Below are 20852 nucleotides of genomic sequence, written 5' to 3' on the forward strand. Positions count from 1 at the left end.
AGTGTAACCCACTGAGCCAACCATGGCCCTACCATGACTTTTTTGGATGTGTGTATCATTCTGCTCCCTTTGTCTCTTCCTAGGAATCAGGGCCTCTGGTCATACTAGGTAACCATTCTGGACAGACAGCAGAAGTGGATGCAATGTTGAGCTTCGCTTTGCCCATTTCTCTTCCTTGGGAGTGTTTCTCCTTTCACAAACTAGCACTCGGGAGAGGACAGTGTTTCTTGTCAAATGCCGAGGGACCAAGTTGGTGAGGTACACAATTGTCATAAAGGACTCATATATTCCTACTGGAATCTGTTGACCACCAGCTCTATACAACCAGGACCGCTGGGCAGCTGCTTTTGTCAGGGACAGGAAATGAAACTAAGAATGGTTTCTTCACATGGGCAGGGCCTCTGGCCCTCATCAGTATGGACACACTTGAAAGACCCCCGGAGTGGGGAGACCCTCACTCAAGTCTCGGGATGACACAACCCCCCAAGAACTCACACAAGACCGTCCTTGTTGTAATCACATGAGGTTTATCGATAGCAACCAGTGCACTGGGGTCGAGACTCGTATCCCATGCAGGGGCAGTGGAGTTCGACCCCAAGAGGCTGGGAGAAGAGGTATTTAAAGGGAGAAACCACAACCCGAGAGGGCAGGGATGGCGTCATTGGAAAGTGTGTAGAATAACAGTGAAAAATCACAAGGAAGAACTCTCTGTCCCCCAAGATTGTCTCCTAGGAGAAGCTGTCTCCTACTTCTCAGATTGTTTAACTTCATGCTCCGCTAGTTCCTAGGAGAAGTTGTTTCCTGCTTCTCAAGATTGTTTTCTAAGATTTATGGTCAGCTAGTTTCAGGGAGAAAGCTGTTGAGCTGGCCAATGTAATTATCCATTCTATAGCCCTAGGAGAGACTTCTTGGAATATACAATTTTGGGGACTAACCTGTTTTTTTTTTCTGCTCTAAACTTTGTGTCTAGGGGGGCAACTTTAAAACTTTTATCTTGGGTTTGGGGATTTAGCTCGGTGGTAGAGCGCTTGCCTAGGAAGCCCAAGGCCCTGGGTTTGGTCCCCAGCTCCGAAAAAAAGAATCAAAAAAAAAAAAAAACTTTTATCTTTCAACTGGGCCACATTCTTCACTTGGGTGGGTAGCCCTCTTAGTGTGCGCACCATGCAGCCTGTCTGGTCTCAGTGGCTCAGATGTCAGTTGCACCCCACCAGACAATTGTGAGAACTGAAGATGCCTCCAAATGCCTCTGGTCAGGCCAAGGAAGGGAATGTTATGCTTCAGCTCCCGGGTCAGCTCAGACATGACGTGTTTAGGGGGCTGGAGAGACGACTCAGCAGTTAAGAGCACTTACTCCTTTGCTGCTTGTTTTTTGAGACAGAGTCTCACTACGTAGCCTTGGTTGGCTTGGAACTCACTGTGTAGACAAGGATGGCCTTAACCTCACAGAGATCTGCCTGCCTCTACCTCCTGAGTGCTGGGATTTAAGGCATGAGCCACCACACCCAGCTAAGAGTACATACTGCTTCTGCAGAGGAACTGAGTTTAGTTCCCCGCACTCATATCAGGCTCCCTTTTTCAGGGTATCCAATGCTCTCTTCTGGGCTCTAAAGATACCTATACTCACATGTACACACCTGCACATACAAATGTAGAGGAAGAAGTGATGCATCTTAATGTATTTGAGCTGGCAAGATGGATCACAGGGTGAAGGAGCTTGCTGGCCTGAAATCAACCCCAGGAACCCACATGGTGGAAGGAGAGAGGCAACTCTTTCAAGCTGTGCTCTAACCTCCGCATGTGCACCCTGGTGTCCGTACGTGCAGGGGAGGAGGAATGCATTTAAAAAATGATGCATTTGGGTGTGCAGCTAAAAGTCAGGGGTTTTCAGAGAAGGGTTGTCTTTTCCCTTTTGTCCATCCTTCCTGTGGGCCTCTTAACACAGAGCTGGCTGAAGACAGAGATAGCAAATCTGTAGACAAGACCTGGGCTTTGGGCCAGCAAGCTGGCTCGTCAGGTAAAGATGTGTATCTCACAAGACTGAAGACCTGAGTTTGATCCATGGGGTCCACATGGCGAAGAGCGAAAACTGACCACATAAAAAGCTGTTCTTTGACTTCTACACACATGTGCCATATCACATGGAGACATGCATGGAGACACAGACAGACAGAAAGACAGACAGACAGACAGACACACACACACACACGTGTCATGCACACATAGTCACCAGCATTTCTCCCTTTGATCCTCACGGCAGCCGTCATTGCTGGAGCCATTGTAGGCATCCTCCTGCTTTTCATCCTGGTGGGCCTGCTCATTGTCTTCCTGAAGAGGAGGTGAGTCTTGGAACAGGACTGGCGGGTGCTTGGCTGGTGGCAACCCCAAAGGGAAGATGAGGATCCCTGGTCCTGAGCTCGGGCCCCAAGCTTTTCCGTGCCTTTCTTCCAGGAGAAAGAAGCAGCAGCCAAAGGAAGTGCCCAAGGATCTGGTGTTCCGGTGAGTGAGGCTGGGGGAGCATCCAAGGGAATCACCATCAGGTCGGGTAGAGTTTGCTGCTCATTGGACAGGTTGGAGGGTAGAACCAATTAGTTTCCTCACACCAGCCTCAGAAGGGACCTGGGACCCCTGCAATGGGGGTCCCTACCTCATTCAGGGAGTTTTTTTTTTAAATCTTCATTTATCGTTCTTTGAAAATTTTTGTATATGTATGCAATATGGTTTGATCGTATTCAGTCTCATTTTAAAAAAATTACTAATTTTATGTGTATGAATGTTTTCATGCATGTATGTCTGTTTACTGCACACAGGCCTGGTGCCTGAGCAGGCCAGAGGAGGGCATTAGATCCCAACAGAACTAGAGTTACAGATGGTCGTGAGTTGTCATGTGGGGTGGATGCTGGGGATTGAACCTGAGTCCTCTGGAAGACTAACCAATTCTCTTAAGCACTGAGCCATCTCTGCAGTCCCCATCCCAATTGTCTTACATGTATGTATGTATGTATGTATGTATGTATGTATGTATGTATGTATTTTACTTATTCACACAACACAGTGCGTGTGAGGAGGTCAGAGGATCAGTTGTGAGAATTGGTTCTCTCCTTTTTTTTTTTTTTTTTTTTTTTTTTGGTTCTTTTTTTCGGAGCTGGGGACCAAACCCAGGGCCTTGTGCTTCCTAGGTAAGCGCTCTACCACTGAGCTAAATCCCCAGCCCCCTCTCTTTCTACATGTGGGTCTTGGGCATCAAACTCGACTTGTGTTCTAGTACCAGGAATTGTTAAAGGGGAAGATAATCTAGACTTTGATCTATGTGTGGAGACAAATAAAGCAAGAAGAGAGGAGAGGGAGGTTGAGGAACACACTGGGCAGCATTAAAACTATAGGAGGGGGCCAGGCTTGCTGGCCCATGCCTTTAATCCTAGCACTTCAAAGGCAGAAGCCGGCTGATCTCTGTGAGTTCTGAGGCCAGCCCATAGTGAGATGCAGGACAGTCCAGACTCCACAGCAAAACTCTATCTCAGAAACAAAAATCAAACCTAAATAAATAAAACAAAAGCAACGGAAGGCAGTCTGACAAGATGGCTCAGTCTGGAAGGGACTTGCCGTGAAGCATTATGACCTGAGTCCAGTTCAGAGGATTTACATTGCGGGAAGAAAGTGTGATTCCCACCAGTTGCTGTCTAACTTCCCTACACACACATCAGGGCACTCGCATGCTCCCTACCTCATTCTCCCAACACACACTAAATAAAACGCATGATTTAAAAACAAAACAAAACGACTGATTGAGGAAAAGGGAAGCCAGTTAAAAAGTATGTGAGCACGGACTGGAAGCAACTCAGGTGTGTCCTGTGAACTCAGCAGGGGCTTGGAAAAGAAATAGCTGCTTCCAAACAGGGGCGGCACTGAAAGCTCGGAGCGCCCGACAAGCACAGCTTGATGAGTAAGTGAGTCTGTTAGGGATGACCTGCAGAGCCTTGGCTGCCTACAGAAAGAGGGCTGCGTTCTCCAAGTCCCATCTGCACCTACCTTCTGGCAATGCCTGGAGCAGGGAGGATACAAACCTTCCTTGCACGCCACCGTGTGTTCAAACAGCAGAAGTGACTACAGGCTGCAGTAAGGAAAGGCACACCAGGCTCTGGGAAATCCGGGCTTCTGTGAGGGATTCTGGCAGTCTCAGAAAGCTGTCACGCTATGGAACAGATAATTTCGCTTTGTGGAGGTCTCATATAAGGAAAAGATAAATGTCTGCATGAGGAGTTACTCTGTCTAGGACTGGGACCAGTCTTGGTATACAGGCAAGAAGTCTCCTGCTACACTGAATACAGGGACGGGTGTTGGAGAGTGACATCAGAGAAGGGTTAGGTAGGACTTTGCAAGAGAAAGCAAGGATGCCAATTTGCTTCTAAGGAAGGAATTAGGAGATGGTTTTCTGTTTGAGATTTTATTTTGTTTTTATTTTTTATGTGTTAATGTGTCTCACCTGCATGTGTTTATGTGCACTTCATATGGGCTGTACTACAGAAGAGACAAGAGGGTTCTGGTCTCCTGGAACTGGAGTTGTAGATGGTTGTGAGTCATTATGTGGGTGTCTAAGTTCTCTTGAAGAGCAGCCAACCACTGAGCCATTTCTCCAGTCCCATCTTCTTCCTTTTAAAGGTCAAATGATAATTCTCTGCTGTATGGATAGACCACATTTAGTTTATCCATTTGTTCACTGAGAAATACTTACTCCATTACAAATTTTAAATTACATCAATGCATGTGCTGATGTGCACTCTCTCTCTCTCTCTCTCTGTGTGTGTGTGTGTGTGTGTGTGTGTGTGTGTGTGTGTGTGTGTGAAGGAACTGGTTCTTTCTACCATGTGGGTCCTAGGGATTAAACTCAGGCAGTCACATTGGAGAGGAGTGACTTAGTGACTTTGCCTGCTGATCCATCTTGTCGGCCTTTGTCCTTTTTGTTTCTTTGTTTGTTTGTTTTTAAAGACAGGATTTCTTTGTGTAACCTCAGTTGTTCTGGAACTCTCTTTGTAGACCAGGCTGGCCTCAAACTAACAGAGAGCTGCCTGCCTCTCCCTCCCAAGTGCTGGGATAAAAGTGTGCATCACCACCGTGGCTCCTGTATTATCATTTTAGAGGCAAGCTTTCGTTATGTTGTCCTGACTGACCTTAAACTCTTAGTGCTCCTCCTGCCTCCGTGTCACAAACACTGTGCTTTCTCTTGCATATGACCATGCCACTGACGCTTGTACTGCTTGTACCTTTGGGCTGCTGTGAGCCACACTGCTGTGTATGCAGATGATCAATAATGATCTTTGAAATCCTTTCCTTCGGAGTATTTTAATCAGAGCACTACTAAGCCAAAATCATAGTGACTCACTACATAGGCCAGGCTAGCCTCAAACTCAGAGAGATCTGCCTGCCTCAGTCTCCCAAATGCACTGGGCTTCATTTACTTTTATGTTCCGTGGAGTATATACGGTATGTGGAGGTCAGAAGACAACCCAGGAGAGTCGGTTCTCTCTTTCCAGCATGAGGCTACCAAACATGTAACTCAAGCAATCAGGCTTTGTGTTGGGACCTTTAACTGCTGAGACTTCTTGCCATCCCCAAGGTGTTTAAAGTCTTTCTTAGTTTAATTTTTAGGCAAATGGTTCTTTTTTTTTTTCAGAGCTGGGGACCGAACCCAGGGCCTTGCGCTTCCTAGTCTTAGTTTAATTTTTATTTGTGTATTTTTATTTGTGTATATGAGTGCTCTGTCTGCATGTATGCCTGTGTTAGAAGAGGGCATCAGATCCCATTAGAAATGGCTGTGAGCCACCATGTGGTTGCTGGGAATTGAACTCAGGACCTCTGGAAGAGCATCCAGTGCCCTTAACCACTGAGCCATCTCTCCCAGCCAAGTCCTTGTTCGCTTTATCCTTCTTCCCATCACAGCTTCCCAGGGGATATCCTGGCCAAAGACTTTGCTGACCATGTCAGGGAGAATGAAAAGGACAGCAACTGTGGATTTGCTGAGGAGTACCAGGTAAGTGAGGATAGATGTATCAGAGCTGGCTGCCACCATGGCTCTCTCTTGTTCTATCATTTTAGAGGCAAGGTTTCATTACATAGTCCTGGCTGGCTCTTGGTGCTCCTTCTGCCTTGGTGTTAAGAACATTGGGTGAGGGATTATTGACTAAAGCACGGACAACAACCTAACAATGACTATACCACTAAAGAAAATGGCTCTTTCTTCTCCAGCAACCAACAGCTGCCAGTAGACGATCTATAAACGTCACCTCCTTTTTAAGACAGGGTCTCATGTGTTCCAGGCTAGCCTAGAACATGCTACAAAGCCAAGGATGACTTGAAGCTACATTCCTCCCCCTGACCTCCTATGTGCTGGGTGTGCTCAGGTGTGCCCCACCTCACCTGGTTCAGGCTGTGATGGGGATCCAACCTGGGGCGCTGTGCATGCTAGGCAAGCACTCCACCAGCTGAGCGTGTGCTCAGCCTATCTCTTTTAACCGTACAGAAACTGTCAAGAATGCCTCTTTCCCTCTCTGTAACCCTGACAATGATGGATCCTTGACTTAATAACACGAGGACCCCCTGACTCCTCACCCAGCACATCTGTATGAGGAAGCCCCAATTCTACCAAATTCTCACAAGTATCCCAAGGTGGAGGGTCATACATCTCCAATGTTTGTGAGTGCTAGAGTCCCAAGATTCAGTGGATAGACGGAAGGGGGTACGTGGAGTTGTGAGGGCATTGGAGGAAGGCGAAGAAAATCCAACACTTTGAACCTTCTCTCTGTCTCTCTGCCTCTAGCAATTGGCTCTGGAGGGCCAAGGCCAGTCTCAGATGACAGCATTGGCTCTAGAGAATGTATCCAAGAACCGCTACAGGAATGTGCTGCCCTGTGAGTTTCTGGTGTCTGCACCTTCATCTGGCTCCCATGGAGTCAGCCAGAACACCCCATTCCTTTGATCCCCCCCTCTTGTCTGTCTCTCTTTGTCTCTGACTCTTCATCTCTCCAACTCTCTGTCTCTGTCTCCACTTTGTGTTCAAGCATGTGCATCCAGGTTGGCATGAATCTGTTTGTGGAGGCCAGAAGTCAACCTCAAATGCCTTCTTCAGTCACTAACTACTTTAAAATTTTAGCTTATTATTTTTAAATTTTTATTCTGTGTGTGTGTGTGTGTGTGTGTGTGTGTGTGTGTGTGTGTGTGTGTGATATATATGTGGGTGCCCATGGATACCAGAAGGTTTGCATTGACTGGACTGATTTTTTAAAATATTATTTATTTAATGTACACTATAGCTGTCTTCTGACACACCAGAAGAGGGCATCAGATCCCATTATAGATGGTTGTGAGCCACCATGTGGTTGCTGGGAATTGAACTAAGGACCTCTGGGCAGTGTTCTTAACCACCAAGCCAGCCCCAAGTGGGATGATCTTTAGATGGTTATACACCACCCAACCATGAGCATTGGGAAATAAACTCATGTCCTCTACAAGAGAACCGAATGCTCTTCTCGTATCCACTGAGCCATCTCCCCGGCATTGTAGTGTATAGTGGAGGTCAGAGGACAGCTTGCATGTATCAGTTTTCTCCTTCTACCATGTGGACACCAAGGATCAAAATCAGTCAACTAGGTTTGGTGCCAATGCCTTTACCTGCTGTGCCTTCTTGGCTGTCCTGGAACTCACTCTGCAGAACATGCCGGCTTTAAACTCACAGACATCTGCTTGTCTCTGCTTCTGCCTCCTGAGTGCTGGGATTAAAGGCGTGCACCACCACCACCCTTTCGATTCTCCCGCCTTCACTTCCAACTATTTGCTTTATAGGCATCACCACACCTGGTTTTATACAGTGCCAAGGATCCAACTCGGGCTTTTTGCATGCTAGGCAAGCACTCTACCTACCGACTAAGCCACATACCCATCCCTACCTTGTTTTTGGAGACCTTGTTTCAAACAATCTGGAAGTTACCGAGTCTGGCTGGCCTGTAAGCCTAAGGGATCCTCTTGTCTCTGCCTCCCTAGTTCTTGGGAGCTAACACACACTACCATGCCTGGCTTTTTTTTTTTTTTTTTTGGTTCTTTTTTTCGGAGCTGGGGACCGAACCCAGGGCCTTGCTCTATGCCTGGCTTTTTGATATAGGTTCTAGATCTTGGACTACGGTTACTTTACCAGCTGAGCTGTCACCCCAGACCCTTTCACAGCCTGCTTTTCATTGCTGATACTGGTGTGTTTCCCTAGATGACTGGTCCCGGGTTCCCCTGCAGCCCCTCCATGAGGAACCAGGCTCAGACTACATCAACGCCAGTTTTATGCCTGTAAGATAACAATGGGGTGTGGCCCTCAATGAGCCTGGGGAGATAAAGAACTGACAGGGGATGGTCATCTGATGGCCTCCCTTTGACATGCCTGCTTTCCTCAACAAGGGTCTCTGGAGCCCCAAGGAGTTCATTGCAACCCAGGGTCCCCTGCCTCACACTGTGAGTGACTTCTGGCGAATGGTGTGGGAACAGCAGAGCCACACCCTGGTCATGCTGGCCAACTGCATGGAGTCTGGACAGGTGAGGAAAGATGTCTGCCCTGGTGCTAAACTCTGAGTACCAACCTGTGACCCAGCCCCACCTAGACACTAACTGGGTGCAGTCCCTTGTACATGCCTCTGCGCCTCTCCAATATCATTCTAGCCATCTTCAACATGCACCCATCCCCTCCACCTTATACTGTCCACAAGTGTATGTTCTGCTACTGTGAGTAAATGCCATGGTCTGGATAGCTTACACAGAACAAAGGTTCATGTGGCTTATGCTTTTAGAGTGTGGGAAACGGAGGAGCATCCAGAGAGGGTCTTCTTCCTTCAAGATGGAGAGTGCCACATGGCGAGGCAGAGTTGCTGTTCTGGCTCAGTTCTCCTCCTTATCATAATACCATCATGACTACCACCCTGAGGGGCCTACCGCTAGGACTCCATCCAATCCTAGTTTCTTCCAATGGACCCCATCTCCAAATACCATCCATATATGAATTTGGGAATGAGGCTCTCAGTACATAAAATCTGAGTGAGGCAACATTCAAATTATATCAAGGCTCACAGACCTTGAGATTTAGGAGTCCTTTGGGCTGAGGAATCTTTTATACATGGCACCCTTGGTTCCTACTTTGCTGCCAGGTCAGCAGGCATATTCTCACCTTGATTAGAAGAGCCACATGGAGGGCTGGAGCTTGCTTACTATGCATGAGGCCTTGGGCCCAGTCCCCAACACTGTGTAAACCTGTGAGGTGATGCAAGCCGATGATCCCAGCGCCCTGGAGACGGAAGCAGGAGGAGCAGAAGTCAAGGTTATCTTTGACTTCAAACCAAGCTCAACACCAGCTTGTGCTCTGAGATCTCATGAAGGGGGGGGGGGGTAGAACATGCAAAAGGTATCTTGTTCTCAGAGTTGGGGAGATAGCTCAGTGGATAAAGGGCATGTAAGCACAGGGACAAGAGTTTGAATCCAGAGAGCCTCCATGATTGCCAGGTAATGTAGTGACTCACTTGTCATGCCAGCCTTCAGGAGGCAAAGAAATGGAACCTCTGGACCAGGCTGGCCTGGCAGACTAGCCATCGTGGGCAAGCTCTGTGTTCAGTGAGAGACCCTGCCTCAGCGAATACAGCATAGCGAGGCTGAGGAAGACTCCGGAAAACAGCCTCAGGCAGCCATATACATATGCACACACAGGCATATTCATTCCCAACAGGGTACCAACACCACACACACACACACACACACACACACACACACACACACACACACACCAGACAAACAAACAGAAAGTGCCCTGCTCTTTGCTGACTGTCCCTGTCTCCCTCCCAGGTGAAGTGTGAGCATTACTGGCCCCTGGATGCTCAGCCCTGCACTCATGGCCAGCTGCAGGTGACGCTGGTTAGTGAGGAGGTGACAGAGAACTGGACAGTGAGGCATCTTCAGCTCTTCCATGTGAGTCCCTCTAACCATACCCAGGCCCCTCAGGAGAGCTCCCTGCAGTGTGTGTCCCAGAGAATCCCCTATTAAGCACAGAAACTTCCGGAGCCTCTACAGCCTCCGTCCTCAGCCCTCACTTCCTTTCAGATGAAAGAACAGCAGACTCTCTCTGTGCGCCAATTCCACTACGTGGCCTGGCCAGATCACGGAGTTCCTTACTCCCCAGACCCCTTGCTGGCTTTCCAAAAGTTGCTTCGGCAATGGTTGGATCAGACCATGGATGGAGGTCCGCCCATTGTGCATTGCAGGTGAGTGTCACCCTGTTACTCTGTCCCTGTCCCCCAGGGACTCAGAATCTATCACAGAATTGCACACATAAATATAATTAAAAGTCAAATAACTTTCAAAAGCAATTTGGGGCTGGACATGGTGGCATATCTGTAATCCAAGCACTTGGGAGGCAGAGGCAGGTGGGTCTGTAAGTTCTAGGCCAGCCTGGTCTTCAGACTGAGTTCCAGGACAGCTGGAACTACACAGAGAAACTATGTTTTGAAAAACCCAAATCTATGACAGGGGTGGTCTACACTTGTAGTCCCAGGACTCAGAAGGCAGATGTAGTCAGATTTCCTGAGTTTGAGGCCAGCCTGGTCTATAGAGTGAGTTCCTGGAGAGCTAGGGCTACACAGAGAAACCCTGTGTGGACAAGCAAAACAAAACAAAATAAAACAACAAAGCCCCCAACCAATTTGTTTAAGTATTCTTCCTGTGAATTTCAGTTCCAGACCTGTTATTAGCTGCTTGGCCTAGGACACAAGACTTCCCCTTCCTCAGTTTTCGTTTTGCCATCTGTAAAGTGGGTTGCTGACACAGCTTATTTTCACGCTTGGAAGCACTGACAAGATAAAGCAGGGATCACACAGATGACCAATGGCTGTGGGAAACCCCAGGCCCAGTCACTGCCCTCCTTTGCTTCCCATCCCCTGAGTAAACTGGGTCTTGCTGAGGGCTGCACTCTCTGGGCGTTCCATAACCATGCAATCTCAGCACCTAGCACTCAAGATTACCCTCCTCCCAGTGCTGGAGGCCTGACCCCTGTCTTGTCCCTTGCCTAGTGCTGGTGTGGGCCGGACGGGCACCCTCATTGCACTGGATGTCCTGCTGCGGCAGCTGGAGTGTGAGGGGCTGGTGGATCCCTTCAGCTTTGTGAAGAAGATGAGAGAGAGCCGGCCATTGATGGTGCAGACAGAGGTAAAGAGCTTTAGTGGGGACAACAGGGGTGTGGTGGGAGACATGGGACCTTCAGGAAGCTTCCCTCACTCTGTGCGTCCTCCCCAGGCCCAGTATGTGTTTCTACATCAGTGCATCTTGAGATCCCTCCAGAAGCCAGATCCAGCCCTCCCTGCAAAGGAGGCAACCTATGAGAACGTGGCAAGCTTAGTTTATGAGAATGCATCCGCCATCAGGGCCCATGAGTCTGAGGTCTCAGCTTCTGGGTGCTGAACCTAGACAAAGCAATACTCAGGCCTGGTCTGGGCCTGTGCTGGAGCCCAGATACCTGGACCTCCAAGTGAACTGAGGATTGGAGTCCTAGCCTCCTCAACCCTTGGGAGGAAGCACTGAAAACCCATCTCTGTTGTCCAAGGGCAGGAAGGACTGATGTACTTCAACTTGTGAGCCCTGCCTGAGAGCTGGAACCTGAGAACAGGGGTGACGGTAGGTTTCCTGTTCTTTGAGTGGAAACAGCTACAGCCTGGGTAGGCAGGCTCTCAAAGAAACAGGCTGGAACCTGGATTCAAAAGAAGGAATCAGGGTCTTGAATTCTACTACCTGAAGAGCAAAGGCAGGCGGGTACCTGCCCCTTTTTACTTCAGAAACCAAATCAGTCTCCTTTAATCCAAGGCTGAAGGGAGTCCCTTTGCTTGTGGTCTCCTTGTGCCCCATGTCTGTACATTTTTTCCTTCTGTATAATTTATTAAACTCTTCTCCCCGAAGGTGGCTAGTGCGTTTTTGTCTCTGGAGATAATACAGGGATAGGAGAGGGGGTTCCAGATGTAAAGACTGAGCAAATGCCTATGGAGGGAACTTGAGGAGCACATACTATTCCACCACCCCCTAAAAAGTACGGGATTTGGGCTGGGAGGATATCCCAGTTGGTAAAGTGATTGCTTTGGAACATGGGGATATAAGTTTGGGCCTCAGAGCCCATGTGGAAAAAGCTGGGTGTGGTGGGGCTTGCTGGTAGTGGCAGAGATGAGGAGCCAGCCATAGGCAGATCCTAGGGGCTTGATGGCCAGCCAGCCTCGCCTACTCAGTGTATTCCAAGCCAAGGAGAGACTGTCTCTCAAAACAATACAGATAGCGATACTGAGATGGCTCAGCTGGAAAAGGCCCTTCCTGTAAAGCCTGATGACCTGAGTTCAATCCCCAGGACCCAGATGGTGGGAGGAGAGAGCCAACGCCCTTTAAACTGTCCTCTGACCCTCACATTCCACTCCCCTATACAAATAAACAAGTGTAATTTAATTTTTAAAAGGTGGGTGGCACCTGATGGAAAACATGCTGAGTTGCCTCCTGACCTTCACACACACGCACACACCCATGAATGTGCACCACTATACACACCAACACACATGAACACACACACACACATATACACAAGAAGTGTAGGCTGTGTGTACAGCCAGGGATGTAAGGGTTTGCTTGTTTGCTTGCCTCGATTGGTTAGGGGAACACGATGTCTGAGAGCAGAGATGCTGGCAGCTCCAATTCCTTGTTCCAAGAGTTTGGGTAGCTGAATACTTGGGTCTCCAGAGAGAGGGTTTTCATAGGTTCTAAAACCCAGTGCTCTGGAATCCAGTTATTTGCATTGGAAAAGGGTGTAAAAAGTGTGTGTGTGTGTGTGTGTGTGTGTGTGTGTGTGTGTGTGTGTTGTGGAGTTGTGGGGGCTGGTTACTCAGTGTTGATGTCCGATGACTTATCCAGACGTCAGAATATTCTAGGGTACTAAGATCAACGTATGTGGGCGCCATGGTGGTTCTCGGGTGTGGCGGGCCGAGGGGCGGAGCAGGGCGTTCTCCTTTCTCCAGGGCAGAACACGCACGCACATATATGCACACATACACTCGCGCGCGCGCGCGCGCTCCCACACAGGGGCGCAGACATAGCCTGGCTAGGCTCAGCCGCGCCCCCACACTGCCAAGCTGTGTGATCAGCACACAAGGGACAGCGCCATCACCCACGTGCTGGGGGCGGGGTCCCGGCAGCCCACAGCACCTCCAGAAGGGTCCTGTCCAGCCACCTAGCAGGTAGGAGCTGTTGGGACCCTCTGTCCAAGCCATATCCTCTGTCCCATTGGTGGGGGGACCGGCGTGTGTGGGAGGGGTAGAGGAGGGTCGCTGACAAGGGTCAGCTCTGAACAGCAGATTGAAGCCCTAACCGAGGAGATTGCTATGTGGAGAGGAGAAACAGGTGTGGAAACAAAGGGAGCAGGTTGGTAGTCAAAAAAAGCAGAGGGACGGAAAGAGGCAGGGTAGACAACAGAGGGCAGTAGAGGCGCGGACGAGAGAAGGTTGTGGGGGACAGAAGAGGGAAGGGTCGAGAAATAAGTGGAGGCCAAGACGGTCACGAGAACAGGTATGAAGACAGACTCAGGATGCGCGCGCGACAGACTCGTGAGCAAGAGGATGTGAAGGCACAGCAGAGGTTCCAGGGCAGGTTCCCCACTTTACCAGCAAGAGTGGTGGTGCAAGGGGTCCAATGCGGAGGGAGGAGCCGCAATGGATACACAGATCACAGGCCGCCCTCACTCGGCCGCGGGATCCGGGACCTGGGTCCCATGCACCGGCACCGCCCGGACTTCGTTTCCGTGCGTCAGTCCTTCCCGTTGTCTTGGCAACAGGCTCGTTGCTCAGCAACCAGCACTGCTATCACCCTGCTTGGAGCCTGGCGGTAGCTCAGGGCAACAGTGGTCTGCTGGTTCCCACGCCTGCTTGCGCCCACTTCCGGTTCAAGCCCTTGGGAAGAGCGAGAAAGGGGTAGAACAGAATGGCTGGGGTGGCGTACACAGAGAAGAGAGTATCCCTTTGTAAGGGATTTGGGTCCCCCAAAGCCCGCCCTAGGCGTGGAGAGGCTGAGATTAACTCCCAGTGCACGCCAAAAGTCAATGGGACTTAGGGTTCTTTGATGCGTGAGAAAACTCACTGGATGCTTTGGGTAGGAGTGGGGTGGGGGATAGGGTACTTGGGTACCTCTGCAGGAAGCACCGCAGGAACCCGACGCCATGTTCCCGGAACCCCCGACCCCGGGGTCTCCAGCGCCTGAGACACCTCCAGACTCCAGCCGCATCAGGCAGGGGGCAGGTGAGGAAACCCTGGGCTAGCTTTAGTGGAAAGTCTCGCAGGATGCCAAGAGAAGGCATCGGTGGGTAGGCTGGAAAATCTGGCAGGGATCGTGGGTCGGTATTCCAGACTAGACGCTGAAATAGTGAGGAAAACCAGAAATGGATCACGGGTGTGGCATGGAATGGGACCAGAAGTGGATGGATGGAAACTGAGGCCCAGGAGTGAGCAAAGCTTCTAAAAGCAATAGGGGGTGAGCAGAAATTAAAATGAGTGTAGAGACATCAGAATTATAAGAAAACAAATCATGCCAGCTTGGGTTAGGGCATAAACTGAGGTTTATAGGTGAGGCTGGCAGGAAGAAAATTGTGATTAAAATATAATGGAGTTGAGTGTAGGAAAAGCCAGGCTAGATTCAAGCTGCTATATGGAGTCAAGCCTGCGTTAGCCAATCACCTTCCCAATGCTTTGATACATGACCTGTTCATCCTTCCACAGTGCCTGCCTGGGTCCTGGCTACCATCTTGCTGGGCTCAGGCCTCCTGGTCTTCAGCAGCTGTTTCTGTCTCTACCGGAAGCGCTGTCGGAGACGGATGGGCAAAAAGAGTCAGGCCCAAGCCCAAGTCCATCTTCAGGAAGTGAAGGAGCTGGGCCGGAGTTACATAGATAAGGTGTGACACAGCCTAGCCGCGCAATCTTTCCCTTTGCACACCCCCGCTCCCTCCTAGCTATTTTCCGCCCTTGGCCTTTTCACTTCTTAACCCCACTTTATCCACTGAACTCTTGGGATCAGAGCCAGCAACTGTCCACAAGAACTCTCCTGTCTGAGCTGGATGTGATGATACACACACACACACACACACACACACACACACACACACACACACACATCTGGGGAGGCCCAGACAGTAGGATTGCTGTGAGTTCAAGGTCAACCAGAGCTATACAGTGCCTGAAGTGCCAGTCTGGGCTACAAAGTGAGACTTTGTCTCAATCAAGAGGAAACAAAACAAAGCATCAGGGCTGAGAACCTGGCTCTCCTATAGTTGGAGTATGGCTGGGTGGGGGTGGGGGTGGGGGGTGGTAGAGACAGGCATATTCTCTGGAACATCAGGGCCAGCCAGTTTAGCAGAAATGGTAAACTCTGCATTCAGTGAGAGATCTTGTCTCAAAAAATAAGGTGGAGACTGATAAAGATACCCAATGCTGATCTCCAGCTTCCACATACACAAGAATAGATTGTGTATACCAACATGCACAGGTATACATCACACACCACCACACACACACACACACACACACACACACACACACACACACACAGAGAGAGAGAGAGAGAGAGAGAGAGAGAGAGAGAGAGAGAGAGAGAGAGAGAGAATGGGCAAGGACTTATATGGACTCTTCAAAAGTAAAAGACTAGAGAGATGTATCAGTGCTTAAGAGCACTTGTTCCTCTTCCATAGGACTGAGTTCTGTCCCCAGCACCCATGTAGGGTGGCTCACAACCACCTGTCACTCCAACTTCAGGGTATCTAGGGCCTCTGGACCCCATGCACACCGGCTTTCACATGCACATGTCCGCATGAAGACACACACCTACACATACATTAAGATGTAAAAATAAGTAGTAAAAAAAAAAAAATAAAAGACAAGGCTGCAGAGATGACTCAGCTCTTCCAGAGGTCCTGAGTTCAATTCCCAGCAACCACATAACCATCTGTAATGGGATCTGATGCCCTCTTCTGGCATGAAAGTGTACATGCAGCAGAGCACTCATGCATAAAATAAATAAAATAAACAAAAATAAATAAATAAAAGAGAAACAAATCTTTAAAAAATTTTTTTAAAAAAGACAGATGGGTGCTGGAGACGCACATTAATGAGGCAGAAGCAGGTAGATCTCTGAGTTTGAGGCCAGCCTGATCCACAGAGAGAGTTCCAGGACAGCCAGAGCTGCACAAAAAAACCCTGTCATGAAAAACTACTACTACTACTACTACTACTACTACTACTACTACTACTACTACTACTACTACTACTACTACTAAAGACTCTGGTAGAATATTAGGCCTCTGCGTGCAGAGTAGAATGCAGGTCAGGCAGTTTGTGGTCTCCAGCCCTAAGGACCATTTTTCATCTGTTGGAACTACACCTTTGTTCTCTGAGTCTCAAGTTCATGGTAATTAACGCATACTTCCCCTCCTTGCTCAACAAGTAGCTGTTATCATATTATTACCTATGAGGATTCCCTTTGGGGTACTGGAACCCAGCCTCCATTCCTATTAAGCCATCCCGTGTCAGAATCAACTCTGTCTTTGTCAAAATGTAAATTCTAGATGTAATGTCACATAGACCTAGTGAATTGAAACACCTAATGAGGTACCTTGGTGTTTTGCCACTCATCTCTGGTGGACTAGGTTCACATTAGACTTTAGAATCTATGGCCTAGGTTAACAACAACAACAGCAACAACAATACTTAAATGCTAAGTGCCAAGCACATGGTAAATATACCATTTCTCCTGCACATTTTCCTGTGACAGTATCAGTGGTGATAATTTGTACTGTTATCCCAATACATTCATTAAGATGTGGAGGAATATGTCTATGTCTATTCCCTGTCTATAGCAGACATCACTAATCAAATGCCGACAAATATGTTGCCTTTATGCTAACATGTCTCATTCCAGACATTACTAATCAAATAACTGTTTAGACAAACAATCATTGATGGCTTGAAGGAGGGATCTGTGAGTTTCAGGGAGCAATTGCACTGTCTTGTCCCTGATTTTCTAGGTTCAGCCTGAAATAGAGGAACTGGACCCCTCACCATCCATGCCAGGACAGCAGGTATTGGACAAGCACCAGTTAGGCCGACTGCAGTATTCACTGGATTATGACTTCCAGACTGGCCAGGTGGGTGTGAAGGAGGGTGGAATGTTTTGGAAGGGGACAGCCTCAGGTACTCCAGCACTCCCTTCCTAGTGACTCCTTGTGAGGAAGGCTGAGACTATAGAGTCCTTATGCTGTGCCTGGACACCTGCAGCTCCTGGTAGGCATCTTGCAAGCTGAGGGACTGGCAGCGTTGGACCTAGGAGGTTCCTCAGACCCCTATGTTAGTGTCTATCTGCTGCCAGACAAGCGGAGGCGACATGAGACCAAGGTGCATCGGCAGACCCTGAATCCACACTTTGGAGAGACCTTTGCCTTCAAGGTGAGTTCTGTTGTCTTCGCCCCATGGTCCTTGGCCTACATCTAGCCCCTGGACTGCCAGGGACTGACCCCTTTAGCTTTTCCTAGAAGACACAGCTCAGGTGGCAGTTGCCAGCTTGTGTAGGGGTGGAAAGCTCTTCATTAGGACCAAGAAACATTGGTTTCCTTCTGTGGATTTCTGTACTTGAGGTCCCTGGAACCTCACTGCCGCACTCTACTTCCGCCTTAATATGCTGTCCTCCACTTCCTCTCTGATTTCCTACGCACCCCTTTGTATTCCCTTTCACCAGGTCCCATACGTGGAACTAGGAGGTAGAGTGCTGGTCATGGCGGTGTATGACTTCGATCGCTTCTCCCGCAACGATGCCATCGGAGAGGTGCGGGTGCCTATGAGTTCAGTGAACCTGGGGCGGCCAGTGCAGGCCTGGCGAGAGCTGCAGGTGGCTCCCAAAGAGGAGGTGAGCAAGTGCAACCCCGCCCATCCCTACTGTGGACCAATCAGACACAGACTTTCCCAAAGTCTGCAAGAGCCCCTGCCCGGTGGGTTTTTTGTTTTTGTTTTTGTTTTGTTTGTTTTTGTTTGTTTTTTTGTTTTGCACAGATGCCAGAGGGCGAGTTAACTGGCTCCTAGAATTGATGTCCTTGGTGCTTGATCCTGGAGTGTTCCATTTCAAAGCCAGTGGGCAACGGGCAGCACTCCGACTTAAGTGATAGGTTCTATTTCTCCTTTTAGCAGGAGAAACTGGGGGATATCTGCTTCTCTCTCCGGTATGTCCCCACGGCCGGGAAGCTCACCGTCATTGTCCTGGAAGCTAAAAACCTGAAGAAAATGGATGTAGGAGGACTCTCAGGTGGGTGGGAAAAATAATGTAAGGGTGTGTGTGTTAGAATCTCTACTGCGGCGGAAAAGAGTTTGATCAAAAGAAAGTCGCGGAGGAAAGGTTTACCTTATCTTCAACTCTTATGTCCCATTCCATCATTAAAGGGAGTCAGGGTCAGAAATCAAACGCAGCGAGGAACCTGGAGTCAGGAGCTGAAGCAGGGGGGCCGGGATGAGTGCTGCTTACCGGCTTTCTCCCATGGCTTTCTCAGCTTGCTTATACCAGCTAGGACCACTTATCCAGGATTGACACCACCCACGGTGAGCTGGTTCTCCCACATTAATTAATTTCTTAATTAGGTTCTCCCTGATTAAGAAAATGCCCCAGGGCTGGAGAGATGGCTCAGAGGTTAAGGGCACTGACTGCTCTTCCAGAAATCCCTGAGTACAATTCCCAGCAACCACATGGTGGATAATAACCATCTGTAATGGGATATGATGCCCTCTTCTGGCCTGTAGAATGCTGTACACATCACAAATAAATCTTTAAACAAACAACAACAGAAACAAAAGCCAATCAGGACAGGGAGTGTGTTTTTGCCTAAGGTTCTTGACTGGAGTGTCTCTTAGGGAATAGTAGAACCTCATGCTGCTGTGGGATGATACAGTCCCGATTTCATCTGGAAAGGAGGGATTTGAGGGGTGCCTAGGGGTTATTCTAAGAAGGTCCAAAGGAAAGTCCTCATCGCTTCCGCACAGCCTGACTCCCATGAGCCTGGCAGTGGGGTGTTAAAGGAGGCTTTCCTCTCCCCAGACCCTTATGTCAAGGTGCACCTGCTCCAGGGAGGTAAAAAGGTTCGGAAGAAGAAAACCACCATTAAGAAGAACACCCTGAACCCCTATTACAACGAGGCCTTCAGCTTTGAGGTGCCCTGTGACCAGGTGCAGGTGAGTACAGCCATGCCCCTGCTCTCACCAGGACAGCTCCACCACCTAGCCCCCAAGGACTATAGTGGCAAAGGAACAGGAACCTGTATATATTGAAGAAGCCATATCCTAAGGTCTGGGGTCTGATTGTCCCTCTCCATTTCCTCCATTGGAGACCAGGAGACCCAGTCCTAAAACCTGGCTATGGGCATGGTCTCCCCTAAACAAGACTTGTAAGTGTGGACAGAAGGCCTGTCCCCAGCAAGCCCTGTCCCTAACAAGCCCAGACATTCCATTTCTTTTCTTTTTTTTTTTTTTTTTGGTTCTTTTTTTTTTTTCGGAGCTGGGGACAGAACTCAGGGCCTTGCACTTCCTAGGCAAGTGCTCTACCTACTGAGCTAAATCCCCAACCCCCAGACATTCCATTTCTTATAGAAAAAAAAAAAAGCCTTTATGTGATTGTTAGAGACAGGGCTGACCAGGTTATGGCTTGGTTGTGGCACCCATATCAAAGACTTGTACGTTTGCCTCTCTTCTGAGCCCTGATCTCTAAGGATGCCCCTACCAACCTCTGGACAATGGATCCTGTGAATTTATCACTGTAGAAGTTTGTTTTAAATAAGGCGTTATGGTGCACACCTTTAATCCCAGTACTCTTTAGGGTAGAGGCATGGTAGTCTACAAGTTTAAGGCTAGCCTGCTTTACATAACAAGTGCCAGGCCAGACCACTACCTAGCATAGTGAGACTCCTTCTAAAACAGAAAAAGAAAGGAAGGAAGACTTTCCTTTTCAAAGGAATAAAAACTCCTGCAGCAGTGTCTCTACATAGCCAGGTCACAGGGAGAAAATGCTGTGGGCAATGAATGACCCATGTGCTTCTCTCCATGCCTCCTTTCTATCCCCTCTTTTCTCTGACTGCTACAGAAAGTCCAGGTGGAGCTGACCGTTTTGGACTATGACAAACTGGGGAAGAATGAGGCCATCGGGAGAGTGGCGGTGGGCACAGCAGTTGGTGGGGCTGGCCTACGGCACTGGGCTGACATGTTGGCCAACCCTAGGCGGCCCATTGCCCAGTGGCACTCTCTGCGGCCCCCTGACAGAGCCAGGCCAATACCTGCACCCTGATTCCTGTCAAGCAAGCACCTGACCCCAGATCCTTTGCTCCCTGTCCCTTACCTCTCTCCCCACATGACTCTCCCTACTCCCCAAACATTGCATTCATTCCTACCTCCACATTGGAAATGTTTCCGACTTCCAGTACCACTCCTATACCCAGAAACCACAGTGGTCCTGCGGGGAGGTGGAGAAGTTGGGAAAGTCTGGCATCCCCTGCCCCAGAGTCCTACCCTCTGCTTTGACAATCAGCTGTGAAGCCTCTGATCTCCTTTCTCCCAGTCTCTGAGCTCTTCCCACACAGCTTGACCCCTGTGCTGCTCCTGGGGCCAAATAAATACTCAACAGCTTGGAGGCCTGGCCCCAATGCTTCTTGGTGTGTGTGTCTGTGTGTGAGTGTGTGTGAGTGTGCGTGTGAATGTGTGTGTAAGTGTGTGTGTGTGTGTGTGTGTGTGTGTGTGTGTGTTTTGGGG

At 49.1% G+C, this 20852-nt stretch overlaps 2 protein-coding genes and 1 long non-coding RNA gene across 5 annotated transcripts in view; 2 read left to right on the forward strand and 1 right to left on the reverse strand.

The window, feature by feature from the left end:
- Nucleotides 1-11960, forward strand: part of Ptprh (protein tyrosine phosphatase, receptor type, H) — a 46564-nt gene extending 34604 nt beyond the window's left edge. The window contains 10 exon segments of the mRNA NM_001191945.1: nt 2258-2336; nt 2449-2496; nt 5935-6025; nt 6812-6902; nt 8249-8325; nt 8434-8568; nt 9862-9984; nt 10117-10277; nt 11082-11217; nt 11305-11960. Coding sequence (NP_001178874.1) covers nt 2258-2336; nt 2449-2496; nt 5935-6025; nt 6812-6902; nt 8249-8325; nt 8434-8568; nt 9862-9984; nt 10117-10277; nt 11082-11217; nt 11305-11469 — 1106 coding nt within the window. The 3' untranslated portion in view covers nt 11470-11960.
- Nucleotides 508-14355, reverse strand: LOC108349515 (uncharacterized). 2 transcript variants are annotated; one of them, XR_005498590.2, is made up of 3 exons: nt 14217-14355; nt 13698-13982; nt 508-4189 (listed from the first exon to the last, which is right to left on the reverse strand). It is a non-coding gene; the product is annotated as an uncharacterized LOC108349515 (long non-coding RNA). The 2 variants fall into 2 exon arrangements; XR_001835672.3 differs by lacking the exon at nt 508-4189 and having other exon boundaries at nt 13673-13982.
- On the forward strand, nt 13017-20733 carry Syt5 (synaptotagmin 5). 2 transcript variants are annotated; one of them, NM_019350.2, is made up of 9 exons: nt 13017-13274; nt 14186-14327; nt 14805-14977; nt 17102-17221; nt 17352-17519; nt 17809-17976; nt 18252-18369; nt 19153-19286; nt 20191-20729. In NM_019350.2, exons 2-9 carry the CDS (start codon nt 14249-14251, stop codon nt 20389-20391), a joined length of 1161 nt encoding a protein of 386 aa, NP_062223.1. In that variant the 5' UTR covers nt 13017-13274; nt 14186-14248; the 3' UTR covers nt 20392-20729. The 2 variants fall into 2 exon arrangements, with proteins under 2 accessions (NP_062223.1, XP_006228349.1); XM_006228287.5 differs by lacking the exon at nt 13017-13274 and having other exon boundaries at nt 14189-14327; nt 18255-18369; nt 20191-20733.
- The last annotated feature ends 119 nt before the right edge of the window (nt 20734-20852 follow it).

This window comes from Rattus norvegicus, chromosome 1 (assembly GCF_036323735.1).
Source record: "Rattus norvegicus strain BN/NHsdMcwi chromosome 1, GRCr8, whole genome shotgun sequence".
Taxonomy (NCBI): domain Eukaryota; kingdom Metazoa; phylum Chordata; class Mammalia; order Rodentia; family Muridae; genus Rattus; species Rattus norvegicus.